The sequence below is a fragment of the Hyperolius riggenbachi genome, chromosome 2, assembly GCF_040937935.1.
Source record: "Hyperolius riggenbachi isolate aHypRig1 chromosome 2, aHypRig1.pri, whole genome shotgun sequence".
In the NCBI taxonomy this organism is placed as follows: Eukaryota; Metazoa; Chordata; class Amphibia; order Anura; family Hyperoliidae; genus Hyperolius; species Hyperolius riggenbachi.
Genome location: NC_090647.1, coordinates 307494697 through 307522278, shown reverse-complemented (window position 1 = coordinate 307522278; position 27582 = coordinate 307494697). Strand labels below are relative to the sequence as shown.

The following is a 27582-nucleotide window of genomic DNA, read 5'->3' as shown; positions in this document are numbered from 1 at the left end:
TTTTGGAGCATTTCAGCTTGAATTAATGTGCAAAACTGCACATTAATTCACAAATCACTCTGAAAATTGCTTTTCAAAATTGCACTCACTAAGCTCTAGCACTAGTAATTGCATGCTGTAGTGTAAACTAGGCCTAAGACCACTTGGTCAATTCCACCATAATTTAACACACAGCGGCGGTAAAATTACCTGCATAGGTCAGGGGCAATCCTAGGATTTTCAAGGTGGGGATTCTTGAAAGGTCTCCCTCAGTCACACCCAATACAGTATAATAATATGGTGGGACATCATGCTGGGTACATATAATGCAATTTCCTGTCCAACCGCCCGTCAACGGGATCGATCAGCAGCAGTTTGGATACAGATAATAATGAGGACATTGGTAATGAGGGGGAAAGTGAAGCATTCATACAGCAGGACACAGGGCCGTGCTCATACCTGACTCTGTTAAGTTCCCCAGAGTTGCTCCATGCTCTGTACACAAGGCTACTGCTACATCCAAAGTCAATTGTAGCAGGGAAAGAAAGGGGGCAGTGCTGTGAGCTGCAGGATACCTGCAGATATTCTGGTGTCTCAACTGCACTCTGGTCTGAGGGGGGATTATGGGCAGCTGTAATCCCCCTGCATTTGCCTATGTAGGTAGTAGACCTGTGATTGGCCACTTTGATGTTGGCAAAGGAACTGACTGACCCAGATATCCTGCCTTGTCTCACTCTTTGCTTTATCTCCTGAGGGCTCTGTTTGGCTTAAATCAGTGTCTTTTATTTAAGTTCATTGAAACCTTAAAGAGAACCCGAGGTGGGTTTAAAGAATATTATCTGCATACAGAGGCTGGATCTGCCTATACAGCCCAGCCTCTGTTGCTATCCCAAACCCCCCTAAGGTACCCCTGCACTCTGCAATCCCTCATAAATCACAGTCACGCTGCTGACAAACAGCTTGTCAGAGCTGGCTATGTTTATCTCTATAGTGTCAGTCTGCTGCTCCCCCCGCCTCCTGCAGAACTCCATTCCCCGCCTGCATCCCTTCCCTCCCTGCTGATTGTGGGGAAGGGACGGGGGCAGGGACCGGAGGTATGCAGGAGGCGGGGGAGCAGCTGAGACTGACACTACAGATGTAAACACAGCCTCACAGCACGGCTATGATTTATGAGGGATTGCAGAGTGCAAGGGGACCTTAGTGTGGTTTGTGATAGCAACAGAGGCTTGGCTGTATAGGCAGATCCAGCCTCTGTATGCAGATAACATTCTTTAAACACACCTCGGGTTCTCTTTAAGAGACACGTTACTGAATATAATGTAATCCATAAAACTGCTTATTTTTTTACAATATTAAGTAAAAAAATATGTAGGGTTTTCCAATTGTTACATCTTTCTTCAACCTGATTGACGTTCTGAAATTTATGACAAGTGGCAACATTTTCACTGCTGGCAAGGTTCATCACTACAGAATGTTAGTTTACTGCATGTTCCAAAGTGAGCAGAAACAACACCTGGTCTCCCAGAATGTTTTGGGAGAAGAATTCTGCATAATAAACAGACATGGCTAAACCTTACAGGGAGGGTGGAGTTTCCTACCAATACACAGCAATATATGACTATAGGAAGTGTTTTTGATGCCTAAACCTGGATAATTAATGTAAAATGGGTATCCTGAATAATTTACTACATTCTTACTCATCCCTAGTCTTGTGTTGTTACAAATAAGTTTTTTTTTCATTTCAGAAGTACTTTACACTATATATTTAAACATTCTTGTTATTGACAGTTCCACAGAGGAGCTCACAATCAAATGCCAACTGTCTAGGGCCAGATAAAGGAAAAACAAACTAGCCACCATGCGGTTATTGTCCTGTAGAATTAAATTAAACTTTCTTCTAAATTGTAGGTTATGTCTACTAGACGACCCCTGGTAATTAACTACTTTAGCTTTTAGGACATAGCTCCTACATCCAAAAATGCATGCTGGACGTAGGAGCTATGCCCATGAAAAAAACTGAGCTGCAGGGGTTCGCAGGGCCATGACCGCCAGGGTGTGCAGGGCCGCCCGTTAGCCCGGAGATCAGGGAATGGGAACGCAGTTCCCATTCATTGATCTAAGTTCCCATTAGAATGATCACTGGCTTCTATGGAGAAGCAAAAATTGTAAGATTGTTCTGTTACACATCTCCTCCTCACTTCCTGTAAGCTTACAAGAAGCCCCCAAAAAATGACTGAGGCCATCTTGGGGCCAAATAGTAAAACTACATCTACATACATTTTTTTTGAATGAATAGACACACTTTTACATTTAAAATTAACTGTTTATTTCCCCCACACCCAAAAATACTCAAATACATTTTTTTATTAAAAAAAAAAAAATTCAATAAAAAAATAGTTACCTAAGAGTCTGACCTTTTTTAATATGCATGTCAAGAGGGTATATTACTATTATTTTTTTTAAATTATAAGCTTGTAAATAGCGATGGACGCAAAACTGAAAAAAATGCACCTTTATTTCCATATAAAATATTGGCACTAATCATTGTGATAGAGACATAATTTAAATGGTGTAATAACTGGGACAAATAGGCAAATAAAATACATGGGTTTAATTATGGTAGCATGTAATATTTAACAGCTATAATGGTCAAAAACGGACAAATTAGTTTTTTATTTCATTTTTTCTTATTATTCCCGTTAAAATGCATTTAGAATAAAATAGTTTTTAGCAAAAATGTACCACCCAAAGAAAGCCTAATTGGTGGCAGATAAAAACAAGATATAGATCAGTTCATTAGTAGTGATAAAGTTATTAGCGAATTAATGGGAGGTGAAAATGGCTCAGATGCATAAGGTGAAAAAACACTAAAGGCTGAAGTGGTTAGGGAACATTTTGGAAATAATAACTCTATTATGTAACAATTGTTGTCAGCAAGAGCAGATTTTCTGATTATTGGCGATCTGCAGTATCACCAATAATACATACACTATACCTGATTATGTGGTGATCTGCAGACTCACCAATAATGCGAGTATAGCAAGACACAGGACAACCAGATGTAAAGATAGGTGTTTGGTGCAACAGTAATACAGATAGAGATACCAACTCCCCCAGAGGAGCTGGAAGAGGGAGATATCTCTATAGAACACAGGGATCAGCACTCCAGCAAGCTGGAGATGCAGATGAACTAGTAATCAGTTCACCCGAGGAGCGGGTGGTGCACAGTAAGACAACGTATACTGATCACCCGTGGAGCGGGTGATTCAGACTGTACTGCAGCAGGTGATCACCTGAGGGGCAGGAGATCAAGACTGTACTGCAGCTCCTAATCACCTGAGGAGCAGGTGATGAGGACAGTACCGTAGTTTACTAGTCACCTGAGGAGCAGGTGATTAAGACTGTACTGCAGCTACTGGTCACCTGAGGAGCAGGTGATTAAGACTTTACTGCAACTACTGGTCACCTGAGGAGCAGGTGATTAAGCTGTACAGAGAATCCCTCACCAGGGACTAGGCTCACTGGTGAGGGCAGGAGAGTCAGACAAGCAGATTCGGCAACAAACGGACAGATACGGTACAATGACAGAAGGCTTAAATCAGAGTAGTGTTCGGACTGAGTCGGCAACAGGATCAGATAGGCAGAAGCACAGAATCAGTGAGCAGAAGAGTAGTCAAGGCTAGCAAAAGGTCATAACAAATAATACAATACAATTAGTACTTTAGCTATCAACAGACTCTGACTAAGTGTGGATCCCCAGCTCCTGCTGGTTCTAGCACACTTTGGGATCTGACTAAGGTCTGAGTGCTAACACGTAGCATTTGCAACAGCAGACGAGGAGCTACTGACAGGCAGGTCCTATATATACTGAGAGAGCACGACAGCGCCGCCCCAGTCACTCAGCCAATCAGGAGAACTGCTGGAGTCAGCTGACCGGCCGATCAGCTGACTCCCCTTCTATTCGCATAAGGTCCTGTCGCCTGGCGCGCACGCGTGTAGCCCTCAGTCTATGTGCAACTGAAGGACCAGGCAAAACTCCACCATGTAGCGCAGCGGAGGCCGCCGGCTGAGACGTGGAGACAGCCACCATGCCGCTCACCGCTGCGGCGGCATCTCCGCTATCTTTTACATATTATTAATAAGATGGGGACCCCCAGCCTATCCCAATGATGTGATTTGCACTCAATAATATAAAGACATAGGTCAGGGGTTGCATTTAAATTACATAATCTGCATGAGCATACATGAGGATCTTTATCACATCATTACATACATTATTTTAGAAGGAACATTAGTTCCCTTAAAAATCATTTGAGGACTGTGGTTGCTTACAAGAGAGATAATATGGAGGTTAATATTATGTCCCTTATATCTATGAATGTATTGCCCTCGCATAACCTTTTGTGCTTCTGCCTCCCCCAAATAACCACAGTCTATGCCTAATTCATACCTCTACACCTGTCTGAGCTTAATACAAACAATTACCCTTGTTTATGTTACCTCTTAAGAGCCATATATCGAAATTACCCCATAGCTTAAAGAGAACCAGAGATCCTGTAAAGAAAATAAGTTATACATACCTGGGGCTTCCTCCAGCCCCAAAAGCGCTGATCGATCCCACGCTGACGTCCAGCGCTGCCCGCAGCTATGAGAACCGGAACCCCGCTCTGCCTCCAATCGGAGCCAGTCTAGCTTAGTAGAGGTGCGCTCTTTGCGTATCTCTGCAGCACTGTATGGAGAGATACATAGAGGGTGCACTTCTCCTGCGTAGCCCGGCTCCGATGACATCACTGATGGGAGCCGGTTCTCGTAGTTGCGGGCAGCGCTGGACGGCGGCGTGGGATCGATCAGCGCGTATGGGGCTGGAGGAAGCCCCAGGTATGTATAACTTCTTTTCTTTACAGGATCTCTAGTTCCCTTTAAGCATTCACTTTTCAAATGTCAAACCCTAATGTAGACTTTTATCCAAAAATAATTTAAAACTAACCATTTATAGAATTCCTAACCCTAGTCTATCTATCTAGACTAGGCTAGCCTACACTTGCTAGTCTTATAATAACCCTTACTTGTTACTAAACTGGCCAATAATCTAACACTAACCTCTGCATTATATAAACCTTCCAGACTTTCTTAATTTCCAATATTTATTAACCAATAAGGTTCTTCTAACTGGCAACTATAGGCAGTATGCCAACTTCAAATTTTGATAAATCTCCTATAATTCCATAATGTTTTTGGTGTTTCCATTTTATACTTGGTTTTATTCACTTTCAAATGACATGCCACCAAATTCAACAAAATATTCTTAATTTCCTCATAGTTAACTTTTCAGGTGTTTATATTATTCTGTTGCTTTATGCACAGTATAGAGCAATGCATTGCCTAATAAACATACACTGTTTGGAAAAGGTGATTTGAGCTTCTCCAACTGCCAAGGATTAAAAAAAATGGAAAATTTAGGTTAGCAGTGAATATCTGTATATATTGCAAATACTACTTATGACTCAACACTGAATTTCTTCACTCTCTCCCGTTTACGTCAACACTAGAACAATCATCATTATTAAAGCAGTTTCTGCCAGTTCACAAATGAACTAAATTGCTTAGACTCATTTTTATTTATGTGTTGTTACTAATTTAATAAAATCTAAAATGGAAAGATCAATTGCTCCAACAGGTGATTTATTAGACTGGTTATATATCTCTCATTGAACAGCTATTTATTATTGTGCAATTGAAAATCCTCTGCTCCTCTCTGCTTACATTCTCTACACAGTGCTCTCAGCATTAATTTCCTTCCTCATATACTGACTTCAAGATGCCTTACTTTAAAGGGAAGCCCTACGCTATTGTCAATGCATACATATTTGTTTGATTTATTATTGTAGCATGATTATCCCTAAAATAATTGTTGTTAAATGTTTACATTTAATTAGTTTGCTGTTCCATATTTCTATGACTGTATTTAACATATAGATTCATAAATGCTGTCTATAGATGCTTTCTCCTCATCAGATAGTCACCATACCTGCTGAAACAGTCAAATAAAAGTCATATGTGGGGATGACCAAAAGTAGTGAGATTTGCTCTTGGGTGTTTTTCCAACTAGACACAGATGTTATAACTTGTTAGGATATTCTTGAAATCTTGGGAAAGAGCACAAATCACTTTCTTCTTTGTACTTGTGAACTTGTAGAGCTTGACTTGTGGTCCTGTACATTTCACTGCATTGTAACGATCGGTGTAGCAACGCAGATGTCTGATTATGTGTGATCTGCAGAATCACCAATAATTCAGACACTATACCTGAATATGTTTTGATCTGCAGAATCACCAATAATGCAAGTATAGCTAACAGGATATTGCAATAGTGTATAGTGCTTGGTGCAACAGTAATATAATAGTATAACTAGGCCTCACCAGAGGAGCTGGTAGGCCCTATAAGAACACAGTAACTGACTAGTTTGGCAGAACCTCACCAGAGGAGCTGGTGGGTACTATTATAGCACAGTAACTGATTAGTTTGGCAGAACCTCACCAATGGAGCTGGTGGGTACTATTATAACACAGTAACTGACTAGTTTGGCAGAACCTCACCAGAGGAGCTGGTGGGTACTATTATAAGAAGAACACCTCACCAGTGGCAAGGGCCCACTGGTGAGTAGAGAGGTCAGACAGGCTTAGTTCGGCAACTGAGAGGCAGATACAGTACAGAATCAGTAGGCAAGAGAGTAGTAAGTATTCAGGCAGAAGTTCAGCAACTGGATCAGATGGGCAGATGTACAGAATCAGTAAGCAAGAGCGGAGTCAGAGATTAGCCTGAGTCATACACAGAATATCAAATATACAGTAATACAATAATCCTAGTCTTGTGTGAAATCCCTGGTTTCCTCCCAGATCAAAGCACACCGGATACTAGTCTAAGGTCTGAGCGCTAACACGTATGTATTCGCAACCGCAGACAGGTTGCGAGTGAACAGAGAAGGCTTAAGAAGCAGAGGAGACCTCATAGCCGCGCCCACCACAATCAGCCAATCCAGAGTGGCCTGAGTCCCCTCTGACGTCAGCAGACCAGCGGGTCAGCTGACGCGCCTCCTCCCAGCATAAAGGTCCTGTCTATGCGCGCGGCCGTGCGAAACAGCAGCCCTATGTGTCAATGACAATTTCGTCCTCGGCATGCTAGACGCCGACGGAATGGAAAAAACCTATGAACAGGGAACCGAGGCGGCTGCAGAGACACCCGGCGTGCCCGCAGCCGCAGATGTTACAGTACCCCCCCTTGAGGAGTGGACTCCGGACACGGGCCACCAGGTCTGTCAGGATGCAACCTATGGAACTCTTTTCTAGGTTCTTCCGCATGCATACGATGACTAGGGACCCAAGATCTCTCCTCAGGCCCATACCCCCTCCAATGCACCAGGTATTGTATAGAGTTGTGCACAAACCGAGAATCCAAAATTTGCTCTATCTCATACTCAGGTTCCCCAGCAATCATCACAGGGGTGGGGGGGGGGGAGGAATCCACATGTACTGCGGGTTTTAACAAGGACACATGAAATTTCTTAACACCTTTCCAACTGGACGGAAGTGAAACCACATATGTGACCTTATTGATTCTCTTGGAGACAGGGTATGGGCCTATAAATCTGGGGCCCAATTTAACAGAGGGCTGCTTCAGAGCCAAATGTCGAGTGGACACCCACACCAGATCCCCCGGTGCAAAGTTCCACTCTTCTGAACGTCTCCTGTCTGCCTGTTTTTTCTGGGTCACAAAAGCCTTCTTGAGATTTTCTGAACCAAAGCCCAGATCTCTTTCAAGATTCCCTACCATTCCTCCAGTGCTGGGAAAGGAGATGTCACCACAGGCAAAGAAGATAACTTAGGAGATCTCCCCGTCACAACATGAAACGGAGAGAGAACCCCGAGGAGGAACTCTTCAAATTATTATGGGCAAACTCTGCAAACGGCAAGAATATGGCCCACTCAGTCTGGGCGTCCGCCACATAACACCTCAGAAACTGTTCTAGGGACTGGTTAACCCTTTCTCTTTGGCCATTCGTCTGTGGGTGGTAGCCAGAGGAGAATGATAGGTTCATGCCCAGATGATTACAAAAGGCCCTCCAGAATTTGGAGATGAACTGGACTCCCCTATCTGACACCACATTCTCAGGGATACCATGCAAATGAAAAATGTGGTGAATGAAGAGGTCTGCCAGTTCTTGAGCAGAGGGGAGTCCGTCCAAGGGAATGAAATGGGCCATTTTACTAAACCTATCGACTACCACCCATATGACGGTTATTCCCTGAGACCTGGGCACTTCCCCTATAAAGTCCACGGACAAGTGTGTCCATGGCTGTTCTGGCACAGGTAGTGACTGTAAGGTACCAACGGGAGCTTGTCTGGAGGGATTGCTCCTGGCACAAACAGAACAGCTCCCCACAAAGTCCTTACAGTCAGACACAATGGAGGGCCACCAAACACATCTGTCTAATAACTCCTGTGTATGGGCAACACCAGGATGACCTGCATTCTTATGGGAGTAAAACATATAGAATCTTAACCTCCTTGGCGGTCTGATTCTTTCCAGATTTTAGGGTCTAAAAGCGGTGCAATTTTTTTTCACTCTTTCAGACCCTAAAACCTGAAAAAAATCATTCTGGCAGGGAGATCTGCAGCAAAATTAAAAAAAAATTACCTTCCTGGGCTCCTGGGCTGCAGTTTTCTCTTTGCCCACAAGATGGCGCTAATATACATATAAACAAACTTCTCTATATTTCTCTAATATAGAGAAGTCCGTTTTCAATGTTAGCCCCGCCCCCGATGACGTCACGCTGCCACCACCGCTCTGCTGCCACCACCACGGCTGCGCTGCTCCAACTGGCTGCCGGGTCCCCGGAAGAATAGCGGGGACATGGGGGATCCCGGCGGCCAGGGAAAGACCCCACACTGCCGGGGAGAGAGGCTGGAGTCCCGCTGCGCAGCGAGATCGCGCGCGGGACTCCACAACTGCAGGTAAAGCTCTGCAATGCCTACCCCGACCTGAGCTCGGGATCACCGATAGCAGCTGCTTTTTTCTACCCCGAGCTCAGGTCGGGAAAACCGGCAAGGAGGTTAAATCTGAACTGGAGAGGTACAAATAGAACTCCATCTGGTTTACCTTCAGGGGCTTCCTGCTGAAATGGACTCAGCATGGTTGCCCAGTCCTTCCAGGCTTCAATATCAGTGGAACCAGAGGAGTGAGACGGTAACCCCTCCACTTGGATCTCGGTAGCCCCTACTGTGACTTTCTCCAAACAATGATGATAACAGTAGGAGGACCAGGCTAACAATTGTCTGGAACTCCAGTCAATCTGAGGGGAGTGTTTTCTAAGCCACGGCATACAGAGAATCACTGTGGAGGTAGACATCTCTAGAACCAAAAACTGTATCTGTTCTTTATGCAACACCCCCAGCTGACACAATAATAACAGAGTCTGAGTGAGTGGTAATTTCCCTTGCAATGGTGAATCATCTATTGCAGTCACTATAATCTGACGTCCCACAGGAAGGAGAGGAAAACCAAACTTAATGGCAAAATCATATGCCATGACATTAACTGCAGAACCCGAGTTTACAAAGGCCTGGGTGGAATGGACTTGACCCTCCCAGGTAATAGGACACGGGAGAAGTACACGCTTATTCTTTAGAGGTAAGATTGGATTGCCTAGGGTAGTACCTCCAGCTACACCTAGGCGATGGGGTTTTCTGCCTTCTTGGGACAATTTGCTACGATGTGCCCCTTCTCTGCACAATAGAGACAGAGTTTCTCGGTACACCTCCTGTTCTTCTCAACCTCAGTGAGCTTGGACTGTCCAATTTGCATCGGCTCATCAGGTGGAGACGAGGGAGGAACAGGAGGAGCGAACATACCAGAAGCAAGTCTCCCTGAGGTCCTGCCTTGAGTCTGCCTCTGGTATCGCACTCGGCGATCAATTTTAATGGCCAGGGAAATGGCCTCATCAATTGACTTAGGCTCGGGGTGACCCAACATAAGATCAGCCACTGCATCAGATAATCCTGACAAAAAGCAATCTAACAAGGCATACTGCCCCCATCTAGCCTAAACCGCCCACCTTCTAAACTCAGCAGCAGGGATGCTCGGATGTGCCTCATCCACGAATTCGGAAATCTGCGTGGTTGCAAAAAAAAATCCGCATTCGGCCCCGCCGCATGTGGATTTTCGTTCGCGTCCACGCAACCACGCAGATTTTCTGCCATGAATGGCGTAATCACGCGTGGATTCCCGCCCGGGGGCGGATTTTCTTTTAACGTTAATAACAAAGCCCCCATACATGCTACAATCCCCCATGGTTGCATGGATTATCGAGGTGATAAGGGGCAACATAAAAAATTCCCCCAAAAAAATTTGTTCTAGAGAAAATGGATTTTAAAGTGAAATCAACACTTTAAATGGAGCTATTAATTGGTAATAAGAGGTTTTAAAAAGGGATATACACGTTAAGCAGTCAAAGAGGTGAAGGCAAGTTCCAATGGCACTTGGCAGCGAAGGTACCGCTGGAGGAGGATGAGTGGCTGACGCCAAAAAGGCCCCAGAGAGGTTTTTGTAAATTTTTTTTTGGTTTTTTTTGCAGCAATTAGCAATGACATCGCAGCAGAGTTGTCAGTGGACACGGGCAGTGTGAACGCAGAGTGCAGTGGTGGTAGCGACTGAGTCAGGAGAAGGACTATGCGGGCGGTCAGTTCAGCAGCACAGAAGGACCACGGCAACATACTGGTAGTAGTAGTAGCAGCACAGCGTCATAGTGCTGGCCAAAAAATTAAATGCACCCGGTGACCCGGGCACTGTGAACGCAGACAGAGTACATTGGTGGAAGCGAGTGAGTCAGGAGGAGGAGGACAATGCCGGCGGTCAATTCAGCAGCACAGAAGGACCATGGCAACATACTGGTGCTAGTAGTAGCAGCACAGCGTCATAGTGCTGGCCAAAAAATTAAATGCACCCGGTGACCCGGGCAGTGTGAACGCAGACAGAGTACATTGGTGGAAGCGACTGAGTCAGGAGGAGGAGTACAATGCGGGCGGTCAGATCAGCAGCAGCAGCACAGAAGGACCATGGCAACATACTGGTGGTAGTAGTAGTAGTAGCACAGTGTCATAGTGCTGGCCAAAAAATTAAATGCACCCGGGTGACCCGGGCCGTGATAACGCAGACAGAGTGCATTGGTGGTACCGTGGTAGCGACTGAGTCAGGAGGAGGAGGAGGACAAAGCGGGCGTTCAGTTCAGCAGCAGCAGCAGCAGCAGCACAGAAGGACCATGGCAACATACTGGTGCTAGTAGTAGCAGCACAGCGTCATAGTGCTGGCCAAAAAATTAAATGCACCCGGTGACCCGGGCAGTGTGAACGCAGAGTGCAGCAGCGGGAAGCGACTGAGTCAGGAGGAGGAGGACAATGCGGGCGGTCAGTTCAGCAGCAGCAGCACAGAAGGACCATGCCAACATACTGGTGGTAGTAGTAGCAGCACAGCGTCATAGTGCTGGCCAAAAAATTAAATGCACCCGGTGACCCGGGCAGTGATAACGCAAACAGAGTGCATTGGTGGTACTGTGGTAGCGACTGACCATTTGCTCAACCACCACACGGGGACCAGAAACTTTAAAATATTTGGACAATGGCGTCCGCTGACTCGGCCCAGGCTTTGCTGCCCCCCTTTCTGCTGCATCACGACCACGTACAGCTGGGCGTCCTCTCCCTGGACGTGGAGCAGTCCCAGAAGTGGCTGAGGCAATTGAACTCCCTTTCCTCTCACCCCGCGAAACCCTGCCAGACATGTTGCTAGTAATGAATCACTGGATGCAGTGGGCACAGTACAAGGTCACTGAAGGATGCAGTGGGCACAGCAGTGGGCACTGGATATACAACTAGGTCACTGAAGGATGCAGTGGGCACAGTACAAGGTCACTGAAGGATGCAGTGGGCACTGGATATACAACTAGGTCACTAAAGGATGCAGTGGGCACAGTACAAGGTCACTGAAGGATGCAGTGGGCACAGCAGTGGGCACTAGATATACAACTAGGTCACTGAAGGATGCAGTGGGCACAGTACAAGGTCACTGAAGGATGCAGTGGGCACAGCAGTGGGCACTGGATATACAACTAGGTCACTGAAGGATGCAGTGGGCACAGTACAAGGTCACTGAAGGATGCAGTGGGCACAGTACAAGGTCACTGAAGGATGCAGTTGGCACAGCAGTGGGCACTGGATATACAACTAGGTCACTGAAGGATGCAGTGGGCACACAAGGATGTCACACTGTGTAATGAGATGCTCATATGCCAGCGAGCGAGCAGTGGGCACTGGGCACGGCACAAGGTCACTGACAGAATGAATGAACAGCGCTGGCAGAGAGTGGCGGCGCCGGCGGTGTGACTGGCTGCCTGCAAATAGTACAAGTGTATAACTGTCACTGGAATATACAAGTGAACACTGCAGTTGCACTAACCTGCCTGCCTGCACTACACACAGATAATCCCCACTCCCACTACACTGACTACACTGCAGCACTGAACCTGCCTGCACTACACACAGTTAAATAATCACTAGACTCCCACACTCCCACTACACTACACTGACTACAACTAACTACAGCAATCACTCACTGACTAGCTAACTGTGTACAGTATAAGAGCAGTGTTAGCAAAAAAAACGCTTTGTTTTTAACACAATAAATGCACTTGCTCAAACAACAATGGCCTGGAGATAATCCTCTCAGCACCACAGTCTAGCAAGGACAGAGCTTTTCCATCATGGCCGCCGCTTTATATTCAGGAGGGGAGGGCATAGCTCCCCTCCTGTGATTGGTTGCTAGGGCCTGGCTGGGGCACTCTGATTGGCCTGCAATGTGTCACTTCCGCATAGTTTAACGCATTTCCGCAAACCACGACTTCAGCGCCGGGTTTCACGAGCGTGAATGCGGATTTCTGTTCGCATTCACGCGAAGCCGAAGTAGATTTTCGTGGTTGAAAATCTATTCACGGATTTTCGTGTCCGAGGCGGAATGCGTCAAAATGGTCGTGAATCCACGCGTAAGCGTGATCACGACCTGGCGGTGAGCACCACTGCTCAGCAGCATAATTTTCAACTGAATTATGACCCTGCCTGAGAGTCTTAAGCCTCCTCTCTGATGTCATAGCTAAATCCGGATCATCATATATAACTGCCATTGCTTTAAAAAAATCCTGAGCAGAGGTCAAAGCCTCATGCCCATCAGGGAGACTGTAGGCCCAGGACTGTGAATCACCTGATAATAAGGTCTTTATCAGTGTGACTCTCTGGCTCTCTGTGCCTGAAGACACTGGCCGCAATTCAAAATAAGAAAGGAATCGGTGCTTAAAATTCCTGAAGTCAGAGCGATGCCCTGAACATTTTTCAGGAGGGGGCATCCTGGGCTCAATAACTGGAGAGGAGGACACTTGTGCATTGGGATTTTTAAGACGATTAACTGTCTCAGCTAGTTGGTCAATCTGAGTCTGTTGTAAGTTAACCATCTTGATGAGATCGTTAACGGTTGTGGTCAAAAGTTCAACCCGATTGCACAGTGTCTCCATAACTTTTTTGGTCTGCAGTTCTGTAACAATCGGTGTAGCAACACAGATGTCTGATTATGTGTGATCTGCAGAATCACCAATAATTCAGACGCTATACCTGATTATGTGGTGATCTGTAGAATCACCAATAATGCAAGTATAGCTAACAGGATAATGTAATAGTGTATAGTGCTTGGTGAAACAGTAATATAATAGTATAACTAGGCCTCACCAGAGGAGCTGGTGGTCCCTATAAGAAATCAGTAACTGACTAGTTTAGCAGAACCTCACCAGAGGAGCTGGTGGGTACTATTATAGCACAGTAACTGATTAGTTTGGCAGAACCTCACCAGAGGAGCTGGTGGGTACTATTATAACACAGTAACTGATTAGTTTGGCAGAACCTCACCAGAGGAGCTGGTGGGTACTATTATAACACAGTAACTGATTAGTTTGGCAGAACCTTACCAGAGGAGCTGGTGGGTACTATTATAACACAGTACCTGACTAGTTTGGCAGAACCTCACCAGAGGATCTGGTGGGTACTATTATAAGAAGAACACCTCACCAGTAGCAAGGGCCCACTGGTGAGTAGAGAGGTCAGATATAGTGCTTGGTGCAACAGTAATATAATAGTATAACTAGGCCTCACCAGAGGAGCTGGTAGGCCCTATAAGAACACAGTAACTGACTAGTTTGGCAGAACCTCACCAGAGGAGCTGGTGGGTACTATTATAGCACAGTAACTGATTAGTTTGGCAGAACCTCACCAATGGAGCTGGTGGGTACTATTATAACACAGTAACTGACTAGTTTGGCAGAACCTCACCAGAGGATCTGGTGGGTACTATTATAAGAAGAACACCTCACCAGTGGCAAGGGCCCACTGGTGAGTAGAGAGGTCAGACAGGGTTAGTTCGGCAACTGAGAGGCAGATACAGTACAGAATCAGTAGGCAAGAGAGTAGTAAGTATTCAGGCAGAAGTTCAGCGACTGGATCAGATGGGCAGAGGTACAGAATCAGTAAGCAAGAGCGGAGTCAGAGATTAGCCTGAGTCATACACAGAATATCAAATATACAGTAATACAATAATCCTAGTCTTGTGTGAAATCCCTGGTTTCCTCCCAGATCAAAGCACACCGGATACAAGTCTAAGGTCTGAGCGCTAACACGTATGTATTCGCAACCGCAGACAGGTTGCGGGTGAACAGAGAAGGCTTAAGAAGCAGAGGAGACCTCATAGCCGCGCCCACCACAATCAGCCAATCCAGAGCGGCGTGAGTCCCCTCTGACATCAGCCGACCAGCGGGTCAGCTGACGCGCCTCCTCCAAGCATAAAGGTCCTGTCTACGTGCGCGGCCGCGCAAAACAGCAACCCTATGTGTCAATGACAATTCCGTCCTCGGCGTGCTAGACGCCAACGGAATGGAAAAAGCCTCCGAACAGGGAACCGAGGCGGCTGCGGAGACACCCGGCGTGCCCGCAGCCGCAGATGTTACATACATACTCTGCTAACTGTATGTGGAAAGCAAGTGGAAGGCCATACTCTTATCATACCTATCTCTGCCCAGAGATAGGTATAATTTGCTTCATGGATCTTGCAAATAATTTTTATATTGGCATATTACAAATAGCAGTAAGTATGCTCTATTTGTTTGTTTTTCTAATACTCATGTCCTGTTTGTTGGCTTTCTGTAAATTATTCCCTTCTCCTTCCAGGCAATTTACTCAAAAATGTCATTCCTGTAAACCTATTCTTAATGCTTGACCCTAATGTCCCACTTTCTGTTGCCTAACCCGGACCTTTTACCCAGAACTTTTAATCTAACATCCTCTTTCCCCATTAGGGATAGTACCTTTCCAACTCAGAATACCAAAATTTTTCAAAATTATATTACAGTCAATACGGCCAACTTCCACAGTTATTTGCAAAGTCCCCATAAATGCAATCTTCACCAAATTAGAATAGTGGGAATAAGTGATTTTTTTATTCAAAAAGACCTTGTCGTTTTTGAGAAAATGGATTTTGAATACTTCAAAGAAAAAAAAATGTTTTTTTTTTAAAGTAGGTAAAATTACATTCTGCAGTGGAATTCTGCAATGTACATTAGAGTAAATAACAAGCCGCCTTAAATGCAATCTTCACCACACCAACAAGCCATGCCCCCCCCCCCCCCAAGCCCCGCCAGCATCCCAGCTGTACTGCACACCCACAGCACTCAGCCCTGTGACACCCTTGGCCACCCCTGCATTGTGGCAGCATGTTTTAAAAGTCACTATAGGACTCTCCATTGGTTCTTTAACAAACTGATATGTTAAAGAACCAATGGGGAAACCTGAAGCGACTTTAAAAGATGCTCTGCTGGGGCTTGCTTTACTTAGTATAGCAAGTCCAAAGCTTGCAGTTCTGTGTGCAGTGCTGCTCATTGGTCAGTGGGGCAAGGATCGCCACATGCAGCATCCTTTGTCATTCATTACGTATCAAAAGGATATGGTGTGAGATTGCTTCCGAGGGTAGGATTATGGGAGTAACCAAAGGTATTTATGGTTAACTAAAATATTGAAATACTTTTTTCACAGTTACATTTTCATTGTGTTTTAACTCTTTGTTGAAATGGGTAAGGGGTAAGTCAGTACCCCTAAACTAATTTCACCTGGGGAGGGGGTGGGTATCTGAGTGACCCCTTCTTAAAAAAAGTTATGATCAAAAAATGACAAGTTAGCATACCACCAATTCTTTATAGACATATTTGTTAGTAATGACAATCTTGTACAACAGTAATTGCTCTGAAATCACATTGACTTATGAAAGATGGGAACCTTCATTAAATCATCATTTTGATTGTGACAGTCAGAAAGGACATGAAATATGCAACTTAAGTGTTCAGTATTTACCTTGAAAAAATTCATAGTGGCTCCATCAAGAACTGCACCATACTCTATTTTTGTTTGCCTTGCCAAGTCATCTGCAGAATCGATAGCGGTCTCCATCCTCTCCACTGTGAGAAAGGCTGCAAGGTTGGCAGTATACGATGATATGATGATAAGAGTGAAAAACCACCAAATACCACCAATAATTCTGGTTGACAAAGCCTTGGGCATCAGTTCAGATCCTAAAATAAAGAGTAGAAGCAAAAGCATTTATTGCATTTATTTATATCATCTACCAATTACATTTTGGGGGGGGGGGGGGTGATAAGATTACCTGTTTAATCATGCAGGAGTTGTATATTTTTTTAGAGTGTCTAATTAATCAAGCACAGTGTTTTAGAGCAAAATGTACAGGTTGTAAGAAACCTGGGCCCTTATGCAAGTTTTCTTCTCCTCCTGAGTTTTCTTCTTTGGCACTATGCATATGGCCCTGCACTGGGTCATATGCATGATGTTTTTGTTGTTGCGCTGCGATGTGATGGGTGGAGCATAACACTTCAGTTCTATGGCCAGGTGTAATACCAGCCTGAAGAACAATTATTGTGCATAATTGTAAAATGTTAAATACATATGCACATATACTTATAAGAAGTACATTTCTCCCAGTTTAAAATGCACTATAAATTACTATTCTTCTATGCTCCTAGGCAGCACATGTCTGACAGATCTCACAGGTATTAAATAAGTCAATTTTTTTCAATACACAGTATAGTACATTTAAATAAGGTAGCAAGCAATACACACCATTTTTGCACTGCAAGTCTGTAGTTTTTGCAATAAATATCGTTAAAATCCCTGTCTGGCTGAGACTATAGTTTCATACCCAGTTAAAGTGAAATTGCAATTTCACTGGAGGGAAAGTTGTCCACACTCCCTACTTATCTCATTGTCACCTGCACATGAAGTAGTCAGAGAGCAGCCATTAAGGGGTGGTAAAAGGACAGCAGCCAGTCTCTCTGTAAGCACTTATCACCTGACCTCTCTCACCCCTCTCTCTGCCTAAGGAGAGGGAAGGCTCTGGGTCCTATAGAGTCTTCCCGCTTCTCTCCTGGTCCCCTCCGTTAAGTGCTGACTGCTCCCATTCAAATCCTTTACCGAGGGAGGCTTTGGAAGTCTTCGAGACCACTGGACTCTGGTGGCTCTGTGCTGTGGCTTTGTCAGCACGTGAGAGAGCGTGCTTGCGCAGACGCAAAATTGTGCCACCGTCTTCGGGAGCACTCAGACTCCCCGAAGACATCCAAAGCCTCCTCAGCGCGGAAAACAGTATTTGACCAATTTGGTTGAATACTGCTACTAGGGGAGCCAGCAGGAGAACAAGGGATATGTGAGAGGAGCAGGAAGGCTCTATAGGACACAGAGCCTTTTCTCTCCTTAGGTAAGCATCTACTAACTCCATGCTTCCTGGAGGGATCTCTGGATTTTCAAACATGAAAATTGTGCAAGTAGCGAGCTTTGATAACAGTAAAAAATCTGGAAGGTTGAACTAGGGCTTTCAAAGCTACGTGAAGGAATAAAGGGAGGTATTAAAGCATAATTATAATAAGAACAGTATAATACATTAAAAGGATGGACTATTTCAAAGTTAATTTCACTTTTCATAGTTACACATGTTGTGTGAATTTTTACTTAAAAGTGTTACCTGTGAGGATAAACCAGGGCTTTAAAAGCTATGTATAGGGAAAGGTTATTAAACCATAATTATAATAAGAAAAGTGGGATATATTAAATGGATGAACTGTTACCCAGTTTCAAATGTGAGAATTTTTATTTAAAAGTGCTATTTGAACAAAAGATAATGGCAGACACACTTGATTAACACTGAAATTACAGGATATCCTTTCAAACTACCAACTTGTATTCAAAGGGGAAAAAAAGTCTCTTAAAGGCCAGCTAAGCCCAGAACTGAAATTTGGAAATTGGGAATGTTTTGTTGCAGCTGTGCAGCTATCTATACAATCTTATGAGTTCTCCTGAGTGTCAGCAGAGTTACAAGTCTTACAACTGCTTATACCACTGCATGTGATCAACAAGGGCTTCATCCCTAGGACATTAAGGGCCCACCAGAGAAATTTCCGCCTGGGGCCCACATGCACCATGTTTTAAACATCACATACCTATGTACTGCTGAAGATGTAAGTTCTACATAAAAATACCATGCAGGGGAGTAGCAATAGGGGGTGCAGAGGTAGCGACCGCATCGGGGCCCTTGAGCCAGAGGGGCCCCGGGGGTCCTACCTCAACTTCAGTATTAGCTCTCTATTAGTCCTGTGCTCATAATAATCACTTCTATAGATACTTTGAATAGTGGTAATCATTAACAAGCTGTTCCCCATTCCCTTCTTGCACCTCTGACACTGTAGTTGCCATTGGCAGGTTTTGGTGCGCCGTATCAATTGTTATGTATAGAGTGCTTGGGGGGCCCCAATGTAAAATTTACATCGGGGCCCACAGCTCCTTAGCTACGCCACTGGTACCATGGCGGGACATTAGACTATGACAGGATTAGATTGTGAGCTCCTCTGATGACAGCCAGTGACAGTCAGTGACATGACTATGCAGGGTCTGCTCCAGGAATTTTTTTAGTGAGGGTGCTATGCAGATGCTATGCTGAATCTACTCGGCTAAGTGGGTGTGGTCATGGCCAGGACCAAATATACATGAAATAAGTAGTGGTGTTAATTAAAAAGATAGTGGCCCTGTCCAGAAAAATTCTGAATGAAGCACCCTCTCTTTTATTAAGAAGGAATGCCCTAATTCAAACATATGGCCAATACAATATACATAATAATAATGAAAATAATAATAATACTGTAGAACATTAGACTAAGACTATGGTAGAACTAGATTTTGAGATCCTGAGGGCAGTCAGTGGCATGGCTATGTACTATTTAAAGTGCTGCAAAAGATGTCAGTGCTATATTAATACATTATAAAAACACAGTAGGACATTTAACTATAGTAGGATTACATTGTGAGCGCCTCTCAGGAGGCTGACATGACTATATACTCTGTAAAGTGTCAGTTCTGTTTAAACTTAAATAATACCAATAATTTGGTAGACAATGACTATGGTAGGAGTAGATTGTGCGTTCCTCTCAGGACAGTAAGTGACATGACTATGTACTCTCACTGATCCTTCGCCACAAATTGTCTAACCCTAACCGACCCCTTTTCCCTCTGAACCAATGCCTTACTGGCCCCGCAATCTCCATTAAACAGCCGACTCGGTAGTTTAGGTAATCCCATGTTAATAGCTGGGATTAGCAGCTATAAGTGAAAATTTAATAGTGGGCACCCATACAAACTGCAGTCTGCATAGCGGGAGGGGGGTGGGGGAGGGAGGCAGCACCGATATTTTATTGAGCACCTCTGGCACCCAAATTTTCTCATATATATATATATATATATATATATATATATACACTGTTCGTAGCTATTAACATGGATGCCTATAGCGGTACGCCGGTACCCAAGCTACAGAAGCACCTCTGGCACTCAAATTACCTGATCCACACCTGTCAGGCATCTCTCCACATCATGCCCTCTTTACAAATGTGCCTGAGGTGCAGCTTAAACAAAATGGTGCCTTCACTACAGACCTGCTGCTGGTGCTCTGTGGAGAAAGCACCATTTTTTAAAGGAATACCAAGATGATTTGAAGAAGTTGGGGCTTTTTCCATACCCCTGTAGTCTTGAAAGTCCCTTGCTTTCCTTTCTGTCCCTTCAGTTGATCCGCTGTCAGCACCAGTAAAGTCCGCTGGGCATGCAATAACCCGGCGGCATGCCTCTTCATATATGCTCCTGCGGCTGAGAGCATTCTGTTGTGCAGCTTGTTGCATGCACAGATACAACTGTACTCCCTGTACTCCAGGCCAATGTTTATGACATTTTCTACAGACCTGCTTGTTCTATAGGCAAACTCAGCGTTCACATCAATGTTTTTACCCTTAAAGGAGAATGTTGAATCATTTGTATGCCCTCACATAAAGCTATGCATTAGGGCGATACCATTTACTGGCTAACATAGACATCAATGTATTACTATTTCAAAAGTTAACTTTTTAAATCTGTTATTGTTAACCAATAAATGGTATCACGCTATTTAAAAACTTTCTGCCTAAGCTAATGGCTAGCACACCATAATTATCTGCTACTTCTATGTGATCAATAAAAGTATTGTTAATACTTACTGAGATCAGTGCACCTATGAATTATACCTCTTGTCCTGAGGAGAATGGCTTGTGGCTCTCCCTATTTGCACAATTTATGAGAATTGCTATCAGTTTTGTTTGACTGATCGACTGTGTTGTCAATACATGGTAAAGAGGTTTAATGTCAATACCTGGAGGGGCTATTATATACGTATAGGGATAAAGAAACAGAAACTTTCCCCCTAATTTAAAATAAATGATTAAGACTACCTAAAGGCCAAGATTAATTGCAATTTTACTGCATTTTGTAATGCACATTTTTAGAGTATAAAAAAAAGAAAAGATAGGGAAGCCATCAGCATTGCAATGAATGACAATGTTTTTTTTTTCAATGTGTACATGTATCTTTTAAGTGTACACCACAACCCCTCAGACCTACACCCTAACCTTCTACTGGGCACCGGTGGTGGATATGAGCTTCTTGTTCATGCTATGGACAAGAGCTTAGGGGAAGAGGGAGAGGCTTTGTGGATCCTCTCATCCGGAGCTCCCCTCCCCTAGATTGGAGGGGCGATCCTATACGGTCTATTTAAAAAAAAACATTAAGACCTGCTGCAGACAATCTCACAGCAGTGTAAGTTCCATTCAGAAGAAATTCCCCATGTGCAGTGTAAGCCATTATCATATTAAAACGATTAACTACAAAACGAATAATAGGTAACATAATTATTTTTGAGTACTTTGTGATTTTCTGGCTGTTCAGCAAGACTTTTGTTACAATAGTAAGAGCGAGGCAAAACACTTGACAAGCAGTTATGAAATTGTTGGAGACAAAGCTCCAATTTAGCAAAGAAAATGTTGTTGGTGACAGCAAACCATGACAAACTTCCTCTCCAGTGCTTTGTGACAAGAAGGTGACAACATTATTTCTTACACTGCTTTGCTCTTTTTTTTGACAAGAGCTGCTATATATTTTATCTTACAGCTGTCAAAATAGAACAAAAATCTCAATTTGGTAGTAGCTAGAGAACGTAAAAAAATTAAATGATCAAAGTGGTTTTGGTACCTTGCTGCATTAATGCTCCGACCGCAAACCAAAAGCTGTTTAATAAGGTGAAGTTATTCTCCACAATGTCAGTTCCAGGGTTGCAAGGATGAGCGTCATACCATTCATAAGGGCTAAACCTGTGAAAAAAAAGGAAAACAAAATAATCTAAACTAAAATCATGAAACAAAAAACAATCATATTAAAAGACACTGATGGAGGTTGCACATTTCAATGTCTTTCAAAATCAACTGCTCTGTTTACACATAATAATTCATATATTGATGCAGTTGTCTGTCAGCCCAATGGACAAGGATGACTAACTTATACACTTTTATAAAAGATGTCTGGGTAAGCAGATTTTGCCCCATCTCTCCACACCTACTCAATTGATGGGCTTTTGTTCACAGTGGGAGTTGCATTATGTTCCCTGCAAAAACAAGGAACGCAATGGAATGGAAAGGTCACACCGCATGTTAGACAACTGATGCATAGAATACAGTGAAGCATACAAAGAATGAAAAGTATGTTTCTATGGCACTGTTTACGTGTGCGTAATGTGGTAACACACTGTATGCAGTACATTAGGATACCACGCTCCATTACCTTGCACTACACTGGATGCACTGTTAACATTTCAAAGAGTTAACATTGCAGTTCTACTTTAAAAATGACAATGCGCCCATTAAGTCACACTGCAACACCCCATTTTGAATGTAGCATTACAGTGTAGCACTTACAGTGATGCTACTGCCTGTTTTCAAAAAGGCAATAAAAGTAGCATCTGACATAATTACAATGCACAAAAGGGTCGTATGTCTAAGGTTCTACTGTGCCTAAAATACAGTATATAATCTTCTGTAATGCTAGCTCGTTCGAGACTTCAATCTAGCTTAGATAGAACTTATTGAGAATTGAAAGTGGGGACAAAAATTAATAACAAATGTATAATCAGTTGATCACAAAATACATTTAACTACTTCCCGACCGCCGTATAGACAAATGGCGGCCGGGAAGCTGACGCCGCAAGGACCGCCGTATAGACAAAATGCGGCGGTCCTTGTATGGGCGTGGGCGGAGCGATCGCGTCATCCGTGACGCGATCCTCCGCCGGGAGTCGGAAGCCTGGCATTTTGCCTCTGCTCGCCGGCCACTTAGCAGAGCCGGCGAGCGGAGGAATCCGTAACAATGGCCAATCAGAATGTATAAGGCACTTTGTTAAGTAAACAAAGTGCCTTATACGTGCTTCCTCCTCGCCTCGTGGTCTCATTGTTGCAGAGACCACTAGCGAGGAGGAAGCACTTTGTGAGTATTACAGCACACACGTTTTTTTTTGCCTACAGCCCCCCTGATCTCCCACCCCAGGCCTCATACCCCCCCTGATCACCCCAGCAGACCCCTGCCAGCACCCTTGCACCCCTTTAAAAACCCCAACCCCCCCACCTATCACTAACTTTAAACGCTATCCCCTGCGTTAGGTCCCTAACTGCCTCCTAGTCACCCCTGATCCCCCCCCCCTACCTTTAGATCACCCCCAGACTCCATCCCAGACTACCCCCCTGTATACTGTATACATCTGTATACAGCTACCTTACCCTCTGATCCCCCTCTGATCCCCCTCTGATCACCTGTCTATCACCTGTCCATCACCCCTTGGCACCCCCACCCATCAGAGCAGACCCTAACTGCCCCGCGGGGGTAACCGATCACCTGCCCAGGCCCTCGATTGCCCTCATACCCCCCTTCTGATTACATCCCCTGCTCTTTGTTTACATCTGTCCTCCCCAGCAATCACTAACTGATCTGCGATCAGTAACCCCCTGTGTCTGCCTCTCATCAGATCAGGACTCAGTTTGCCCCGTGCAGGCTCCTGATCAACCCCCCACTCCCTCAAATCGCCCCCCTAATCACCGTCCAAGTGCATTGTTTTTGACTGTGCTGCGCTTGTATTCGATTGTGCTGCGCTTGTATTTGATTGGGCTGCGATTGTATTTGATTGTCCCGTGATCTGCTTCGATTGTCCCGTGATTGTTTGATTGCCTGAGACCCCACTTCCCACCACACCCAACCCCACCCTCCCCCCCCCCCACCACACCCAACCCCACCCTCCCCCCACCACCTCCAACCACCACCTTCCGAGTGCATCAGATTTGCTTGTGCTGTGATTGGAGTCGATTGTGCTGTAATTGTATTTGATTGTCCCATGATCGGCTTCGATTGCCCCGTGATTGTTTGATTGCCTGAGACCCCACTTCCCGCCACACCCAATCCCACCCTCCCCCCATCACCTTCCGAGTGCATCAGATTTGATTGGGCTGTGATTGGAGTCGATTGTGCTGTAATTGTATTTGATTGTCCCGTGATCGGCTTCGATTGCCCCGTGATTGTTTGATTGCCTGAGACCCCACTTCCCGCCACACCCAATCCCACCCTCCCCCCATCACCTTCCGAGTGCATCAGATTTGATTGGGCTGTGATTGGAGTCGATTGTGCTGTAATTGTATTTGATTGTCCCGTGATCGGCTTCGATTGCCCCGTGATTGTTTGATTGCCTGAGACCCCACTTCCCGCCACACCCAATCCCACCCTCCCCCCATCACCTTCCGAGTGCATCAGATCTGCTTGTGCTGTGATTGGAGTCGATTGTGCTGTAATTGGATTTGATTGTCCCGTGATTGTTTGATTGCCTCTGAGACCCCACTTCCCACCAACCCCAATACCTCTCAAATACTCCCTTTTTGCTAGGTAGGTGCTCTTTTTTTCTGGGTAGTCTCGGAGGAAAACCCCATAAATTTAGCAATCCAAAATGGCAAGAAGGGGGCTTTCCGATGACGAGGTATACAGGTATATGGACCAGTCGGATGAGTTCTTTTGGGAAGAATCATCCGTCGAATCTTCCGGGTCCAATTTTGAACCTGTAGAAAGCAGTGGTTCCCTGACCGATACTGATGACGAGGCTATGGTCCCGGCTACAGCCAGGCGTACCAGACCCCAAGTCGTTAGACCGCAGGTGGCGCAGGATCCGCCTCAAGGGCAGCAGGGTGGTGCTAGCGCTGTTGATAGTTTTCTTGGTGAGGCAGGCACCAGCAGCGCAGCATCTCCTGGACTTAGTGCCAGTGCTTCCGTAGACCCTGACGAAGTGGTGAGCGTCAGCATGGAAGTGGAAACTGGTACGGTGGCAAGTGCAGTAGTACCCCCGTCGCAGCCACCAAGAAGAAGACGGGCCCGTAGTACCCATAGACTCCCAGAGGTGCTGGCACAACCAGATTGGCAATCCCCTGATTCCGCCGCACCCGTAGTGCCCCCTTTCACCGCCCAGTCTGGAGTCCAGGTGGCGACAGCTCATCTAGGAACGGCCCTAGACTTTTTGCAGCTGTTCATCACCCAGGTTCTCCTGGACTTAATTGTGGTTGAGACCAATCGTAAAGCCACACAATTCATCACCGAGCACCCGGAGAGCATGTATGCCCAGCCTTTCGGGTGGAAACCAGTCCAAGTTTCCGACATTAAAATCTTTTTGGCCCTTATCCTTCACTTGGGACTAATGAAACAAAATGTATTGCGGTCGTATTGGTCTACGAACCCAGTACATCATGTTCCCTTGTACCCTGCTGCCATGTCCAGGACACGATTTGAGTCCATCCTGCGCTTCCTGCACTTCAACGACGACGAAACCTGTCTTGAAAGGGGAGACCCTGCTTATGACCGGCTCCACAAAATTCGGCCCCTCATAGACCACCTGTCCTCAACATTTGCAGATGCTTATATCCCTGAACAGAACATCTGCGTAGACGAGTCCCTCTTACGCTTTACCGGGCGCCTTGGCATCAAACAGTACATCCCAAGCAAGCGCGCCCGGTATGGGGTGAAACTGTATAAGCTCTGTGAAAGGGCCACAGGCTATACATGTCGTTTTAGGGTCTATGAGGGAAAAGACTCAAAATTGGAGCCGGTCGGATGCCCTGACTACCTGGGGAGCAGTGGAAAGGTTGTGTGGGACTTGGTGTCACCCTTGTTCCGGAAGGGGTACCATCTTTTTGTGGACAATTATTACACAAGTGTGGCCCTCTTTCAGCACTTAAAGTTAGAAGGAATCCGATGCTGTGGCACTGCGCGGCCTAGTCGCCAGGGCTTCCCCCAACGGCTCGTTACCACCAGACTTCAACGGGGGCAGAGGGCCGCCTTGCGTACTGAAGACCTGCTCGCGGTGAAATGGAAGGACAAGAGGGACGTTTACTTTCTGTCCACCATTCACACAGACACGACTGTCCAAATTCAACGGGCAACTAAGGTCATTGAAAAGCCCCTTGTCGTCCACGAATATAATGTCAACATGGGAGGGGTGGACTTCAATGACCAGAGGTTAGCGCCCTATTTAGTTACCCGGAAAACAAGACGCTGGTATAAGAAAGTGTCTTTTTATCTGATTCAATTGGCAGTTTACAACAGCTTTGTTCTCTACAGTAAGGCTGGGAGAACTGGATCTTTCCTCCAATTTCAGGAACAGATCATTCTGGACATCCTGTATCCAGGAGGTGCCAGGCCCCCCCCCCCAGATGCAACTAGCCGACTGCATGGTAGGCATTACGCCTATCAGATTCCGTGTGCCCCAGGTCAACGCATCCGAAGAAAACGTTGTCGTGTCTGCAGCAGGACTGGAAGAAGGAATGACACCAGTTTTTATTGTCCCCGCTGTCCTGACCAGCCTGGCCTATGCGTAGGGCCGTGTTTTGAGAGGTACCACGAGCAGGTACACTATTAGAACCTAGGGAACTCCAGACACAGGAGTAGGCACACACTCAGTGGTCTTTTGCACATTGTCGCAGGGAGAGGAGAGGTAAGCTTGAAGACCAAACGGGTAAGCATAAAAGTGGGAAGAAGGATCGGTTTCCATGCTTGATATTGCTGATCTGTCCTGGATTGGCGATATAAGACGGCATGTTTGAATTTCCCTTGAGTGTGGACACCCCCGGTTTATATGTGATTTGGGCCGATGATGATGCTTTAATGCCACACAGAGTCATCTCTATTGGCAGGCATATTGCTGTATCCTACAGGCATAATGCTGTATACTAAAGTTCTGAGGCCCAGTCACATAAGTTGGTGGCTCACCCTGAGTGCAGGGTGGCACGGGGTGTCTCTCTCCTGAGGTTATCACTGCCATTGATGTGGAGGAAGATCTGCCATTGATGGGGAGCAAGGTATGTTTGCCGTTCATTTTTCCTTTCAGCCCAGAGTGCATTACTTGTATACCCAATATAAGGAGTATAGCAGAAACTCCTAATACTGGCCATACATGTAATGATTGCAGAGACCCTAAAATGCCAGGACAGACTCCACAAATGACCCCATTTTGGAAAGAGGACACCCTAAAGTATTATGTGAGGTGCACAGTGAGTTCATAAAAGATTTTAATTTTTGTCACAAGTTAGCAGAATTTTTTTTTTTATTTTTTTTTAACAAAGTGTCATTTTCCGTTAACTTGTGACAAAAAATAAAATTTTCAATGACCTCACCATTACCCTCATGGAATACCTTGTTGTGTATTCTTTCCAAAATGGGGTCATTTGTGGGGTTTGTTAACTGTCCTGGCAAGTGGGCGGGGTGCTAAATTGTGAGCACCCCTGTAAAGCCTAAAGGTACTCATTGGACTCTGGGCCCCTTAGAGCAGTTAGGGTGCAAAAAAGTGCCACACGTGGTATTGCCGTACTCGGGAGAAGTAGTACAATGTGTTTTGGGGTGTATTTTTACACATACCCATGCTGGGTGGGAGAAATACCTCTGTAAATGACAATCTTTTGATTTTTTTACGCACAATTGTCCATTTACAGAGTTATTTCTCCCACCCAGCATGGGTATGTGTAAAAATACACCCCAAAACACAT

At 45.1% G+C, this 27582-nt stretch overlaps 1 protein-coding gene across 1 annotated transcript in view; it reads right to left on the bottom strand.

Moving 5' to 3' along the window:
* Positions 1-27582, bottom strand: part of GRIK3 (glutamate ionotropic receptor kainate type subunit 3) — an 861495-nt gene that overhangs the window by 38694 nt on the left and 795219 nt on the right. The window contains exons 12-13 of the mRNA XM_068269053.1: positions 21719-21837; positions 16466-16683 (exon numbers count right to left, since the gene is read on the bottom strand). Of these exons, the coding sequence (XP_068125154.1) occupies positions 16466-16683; positions 21719-21837 (337 nt within the window). The remainder of the gene's footprint in view (positions 1-16465; positions 16684-21718; positions 21838-27582) is intronic.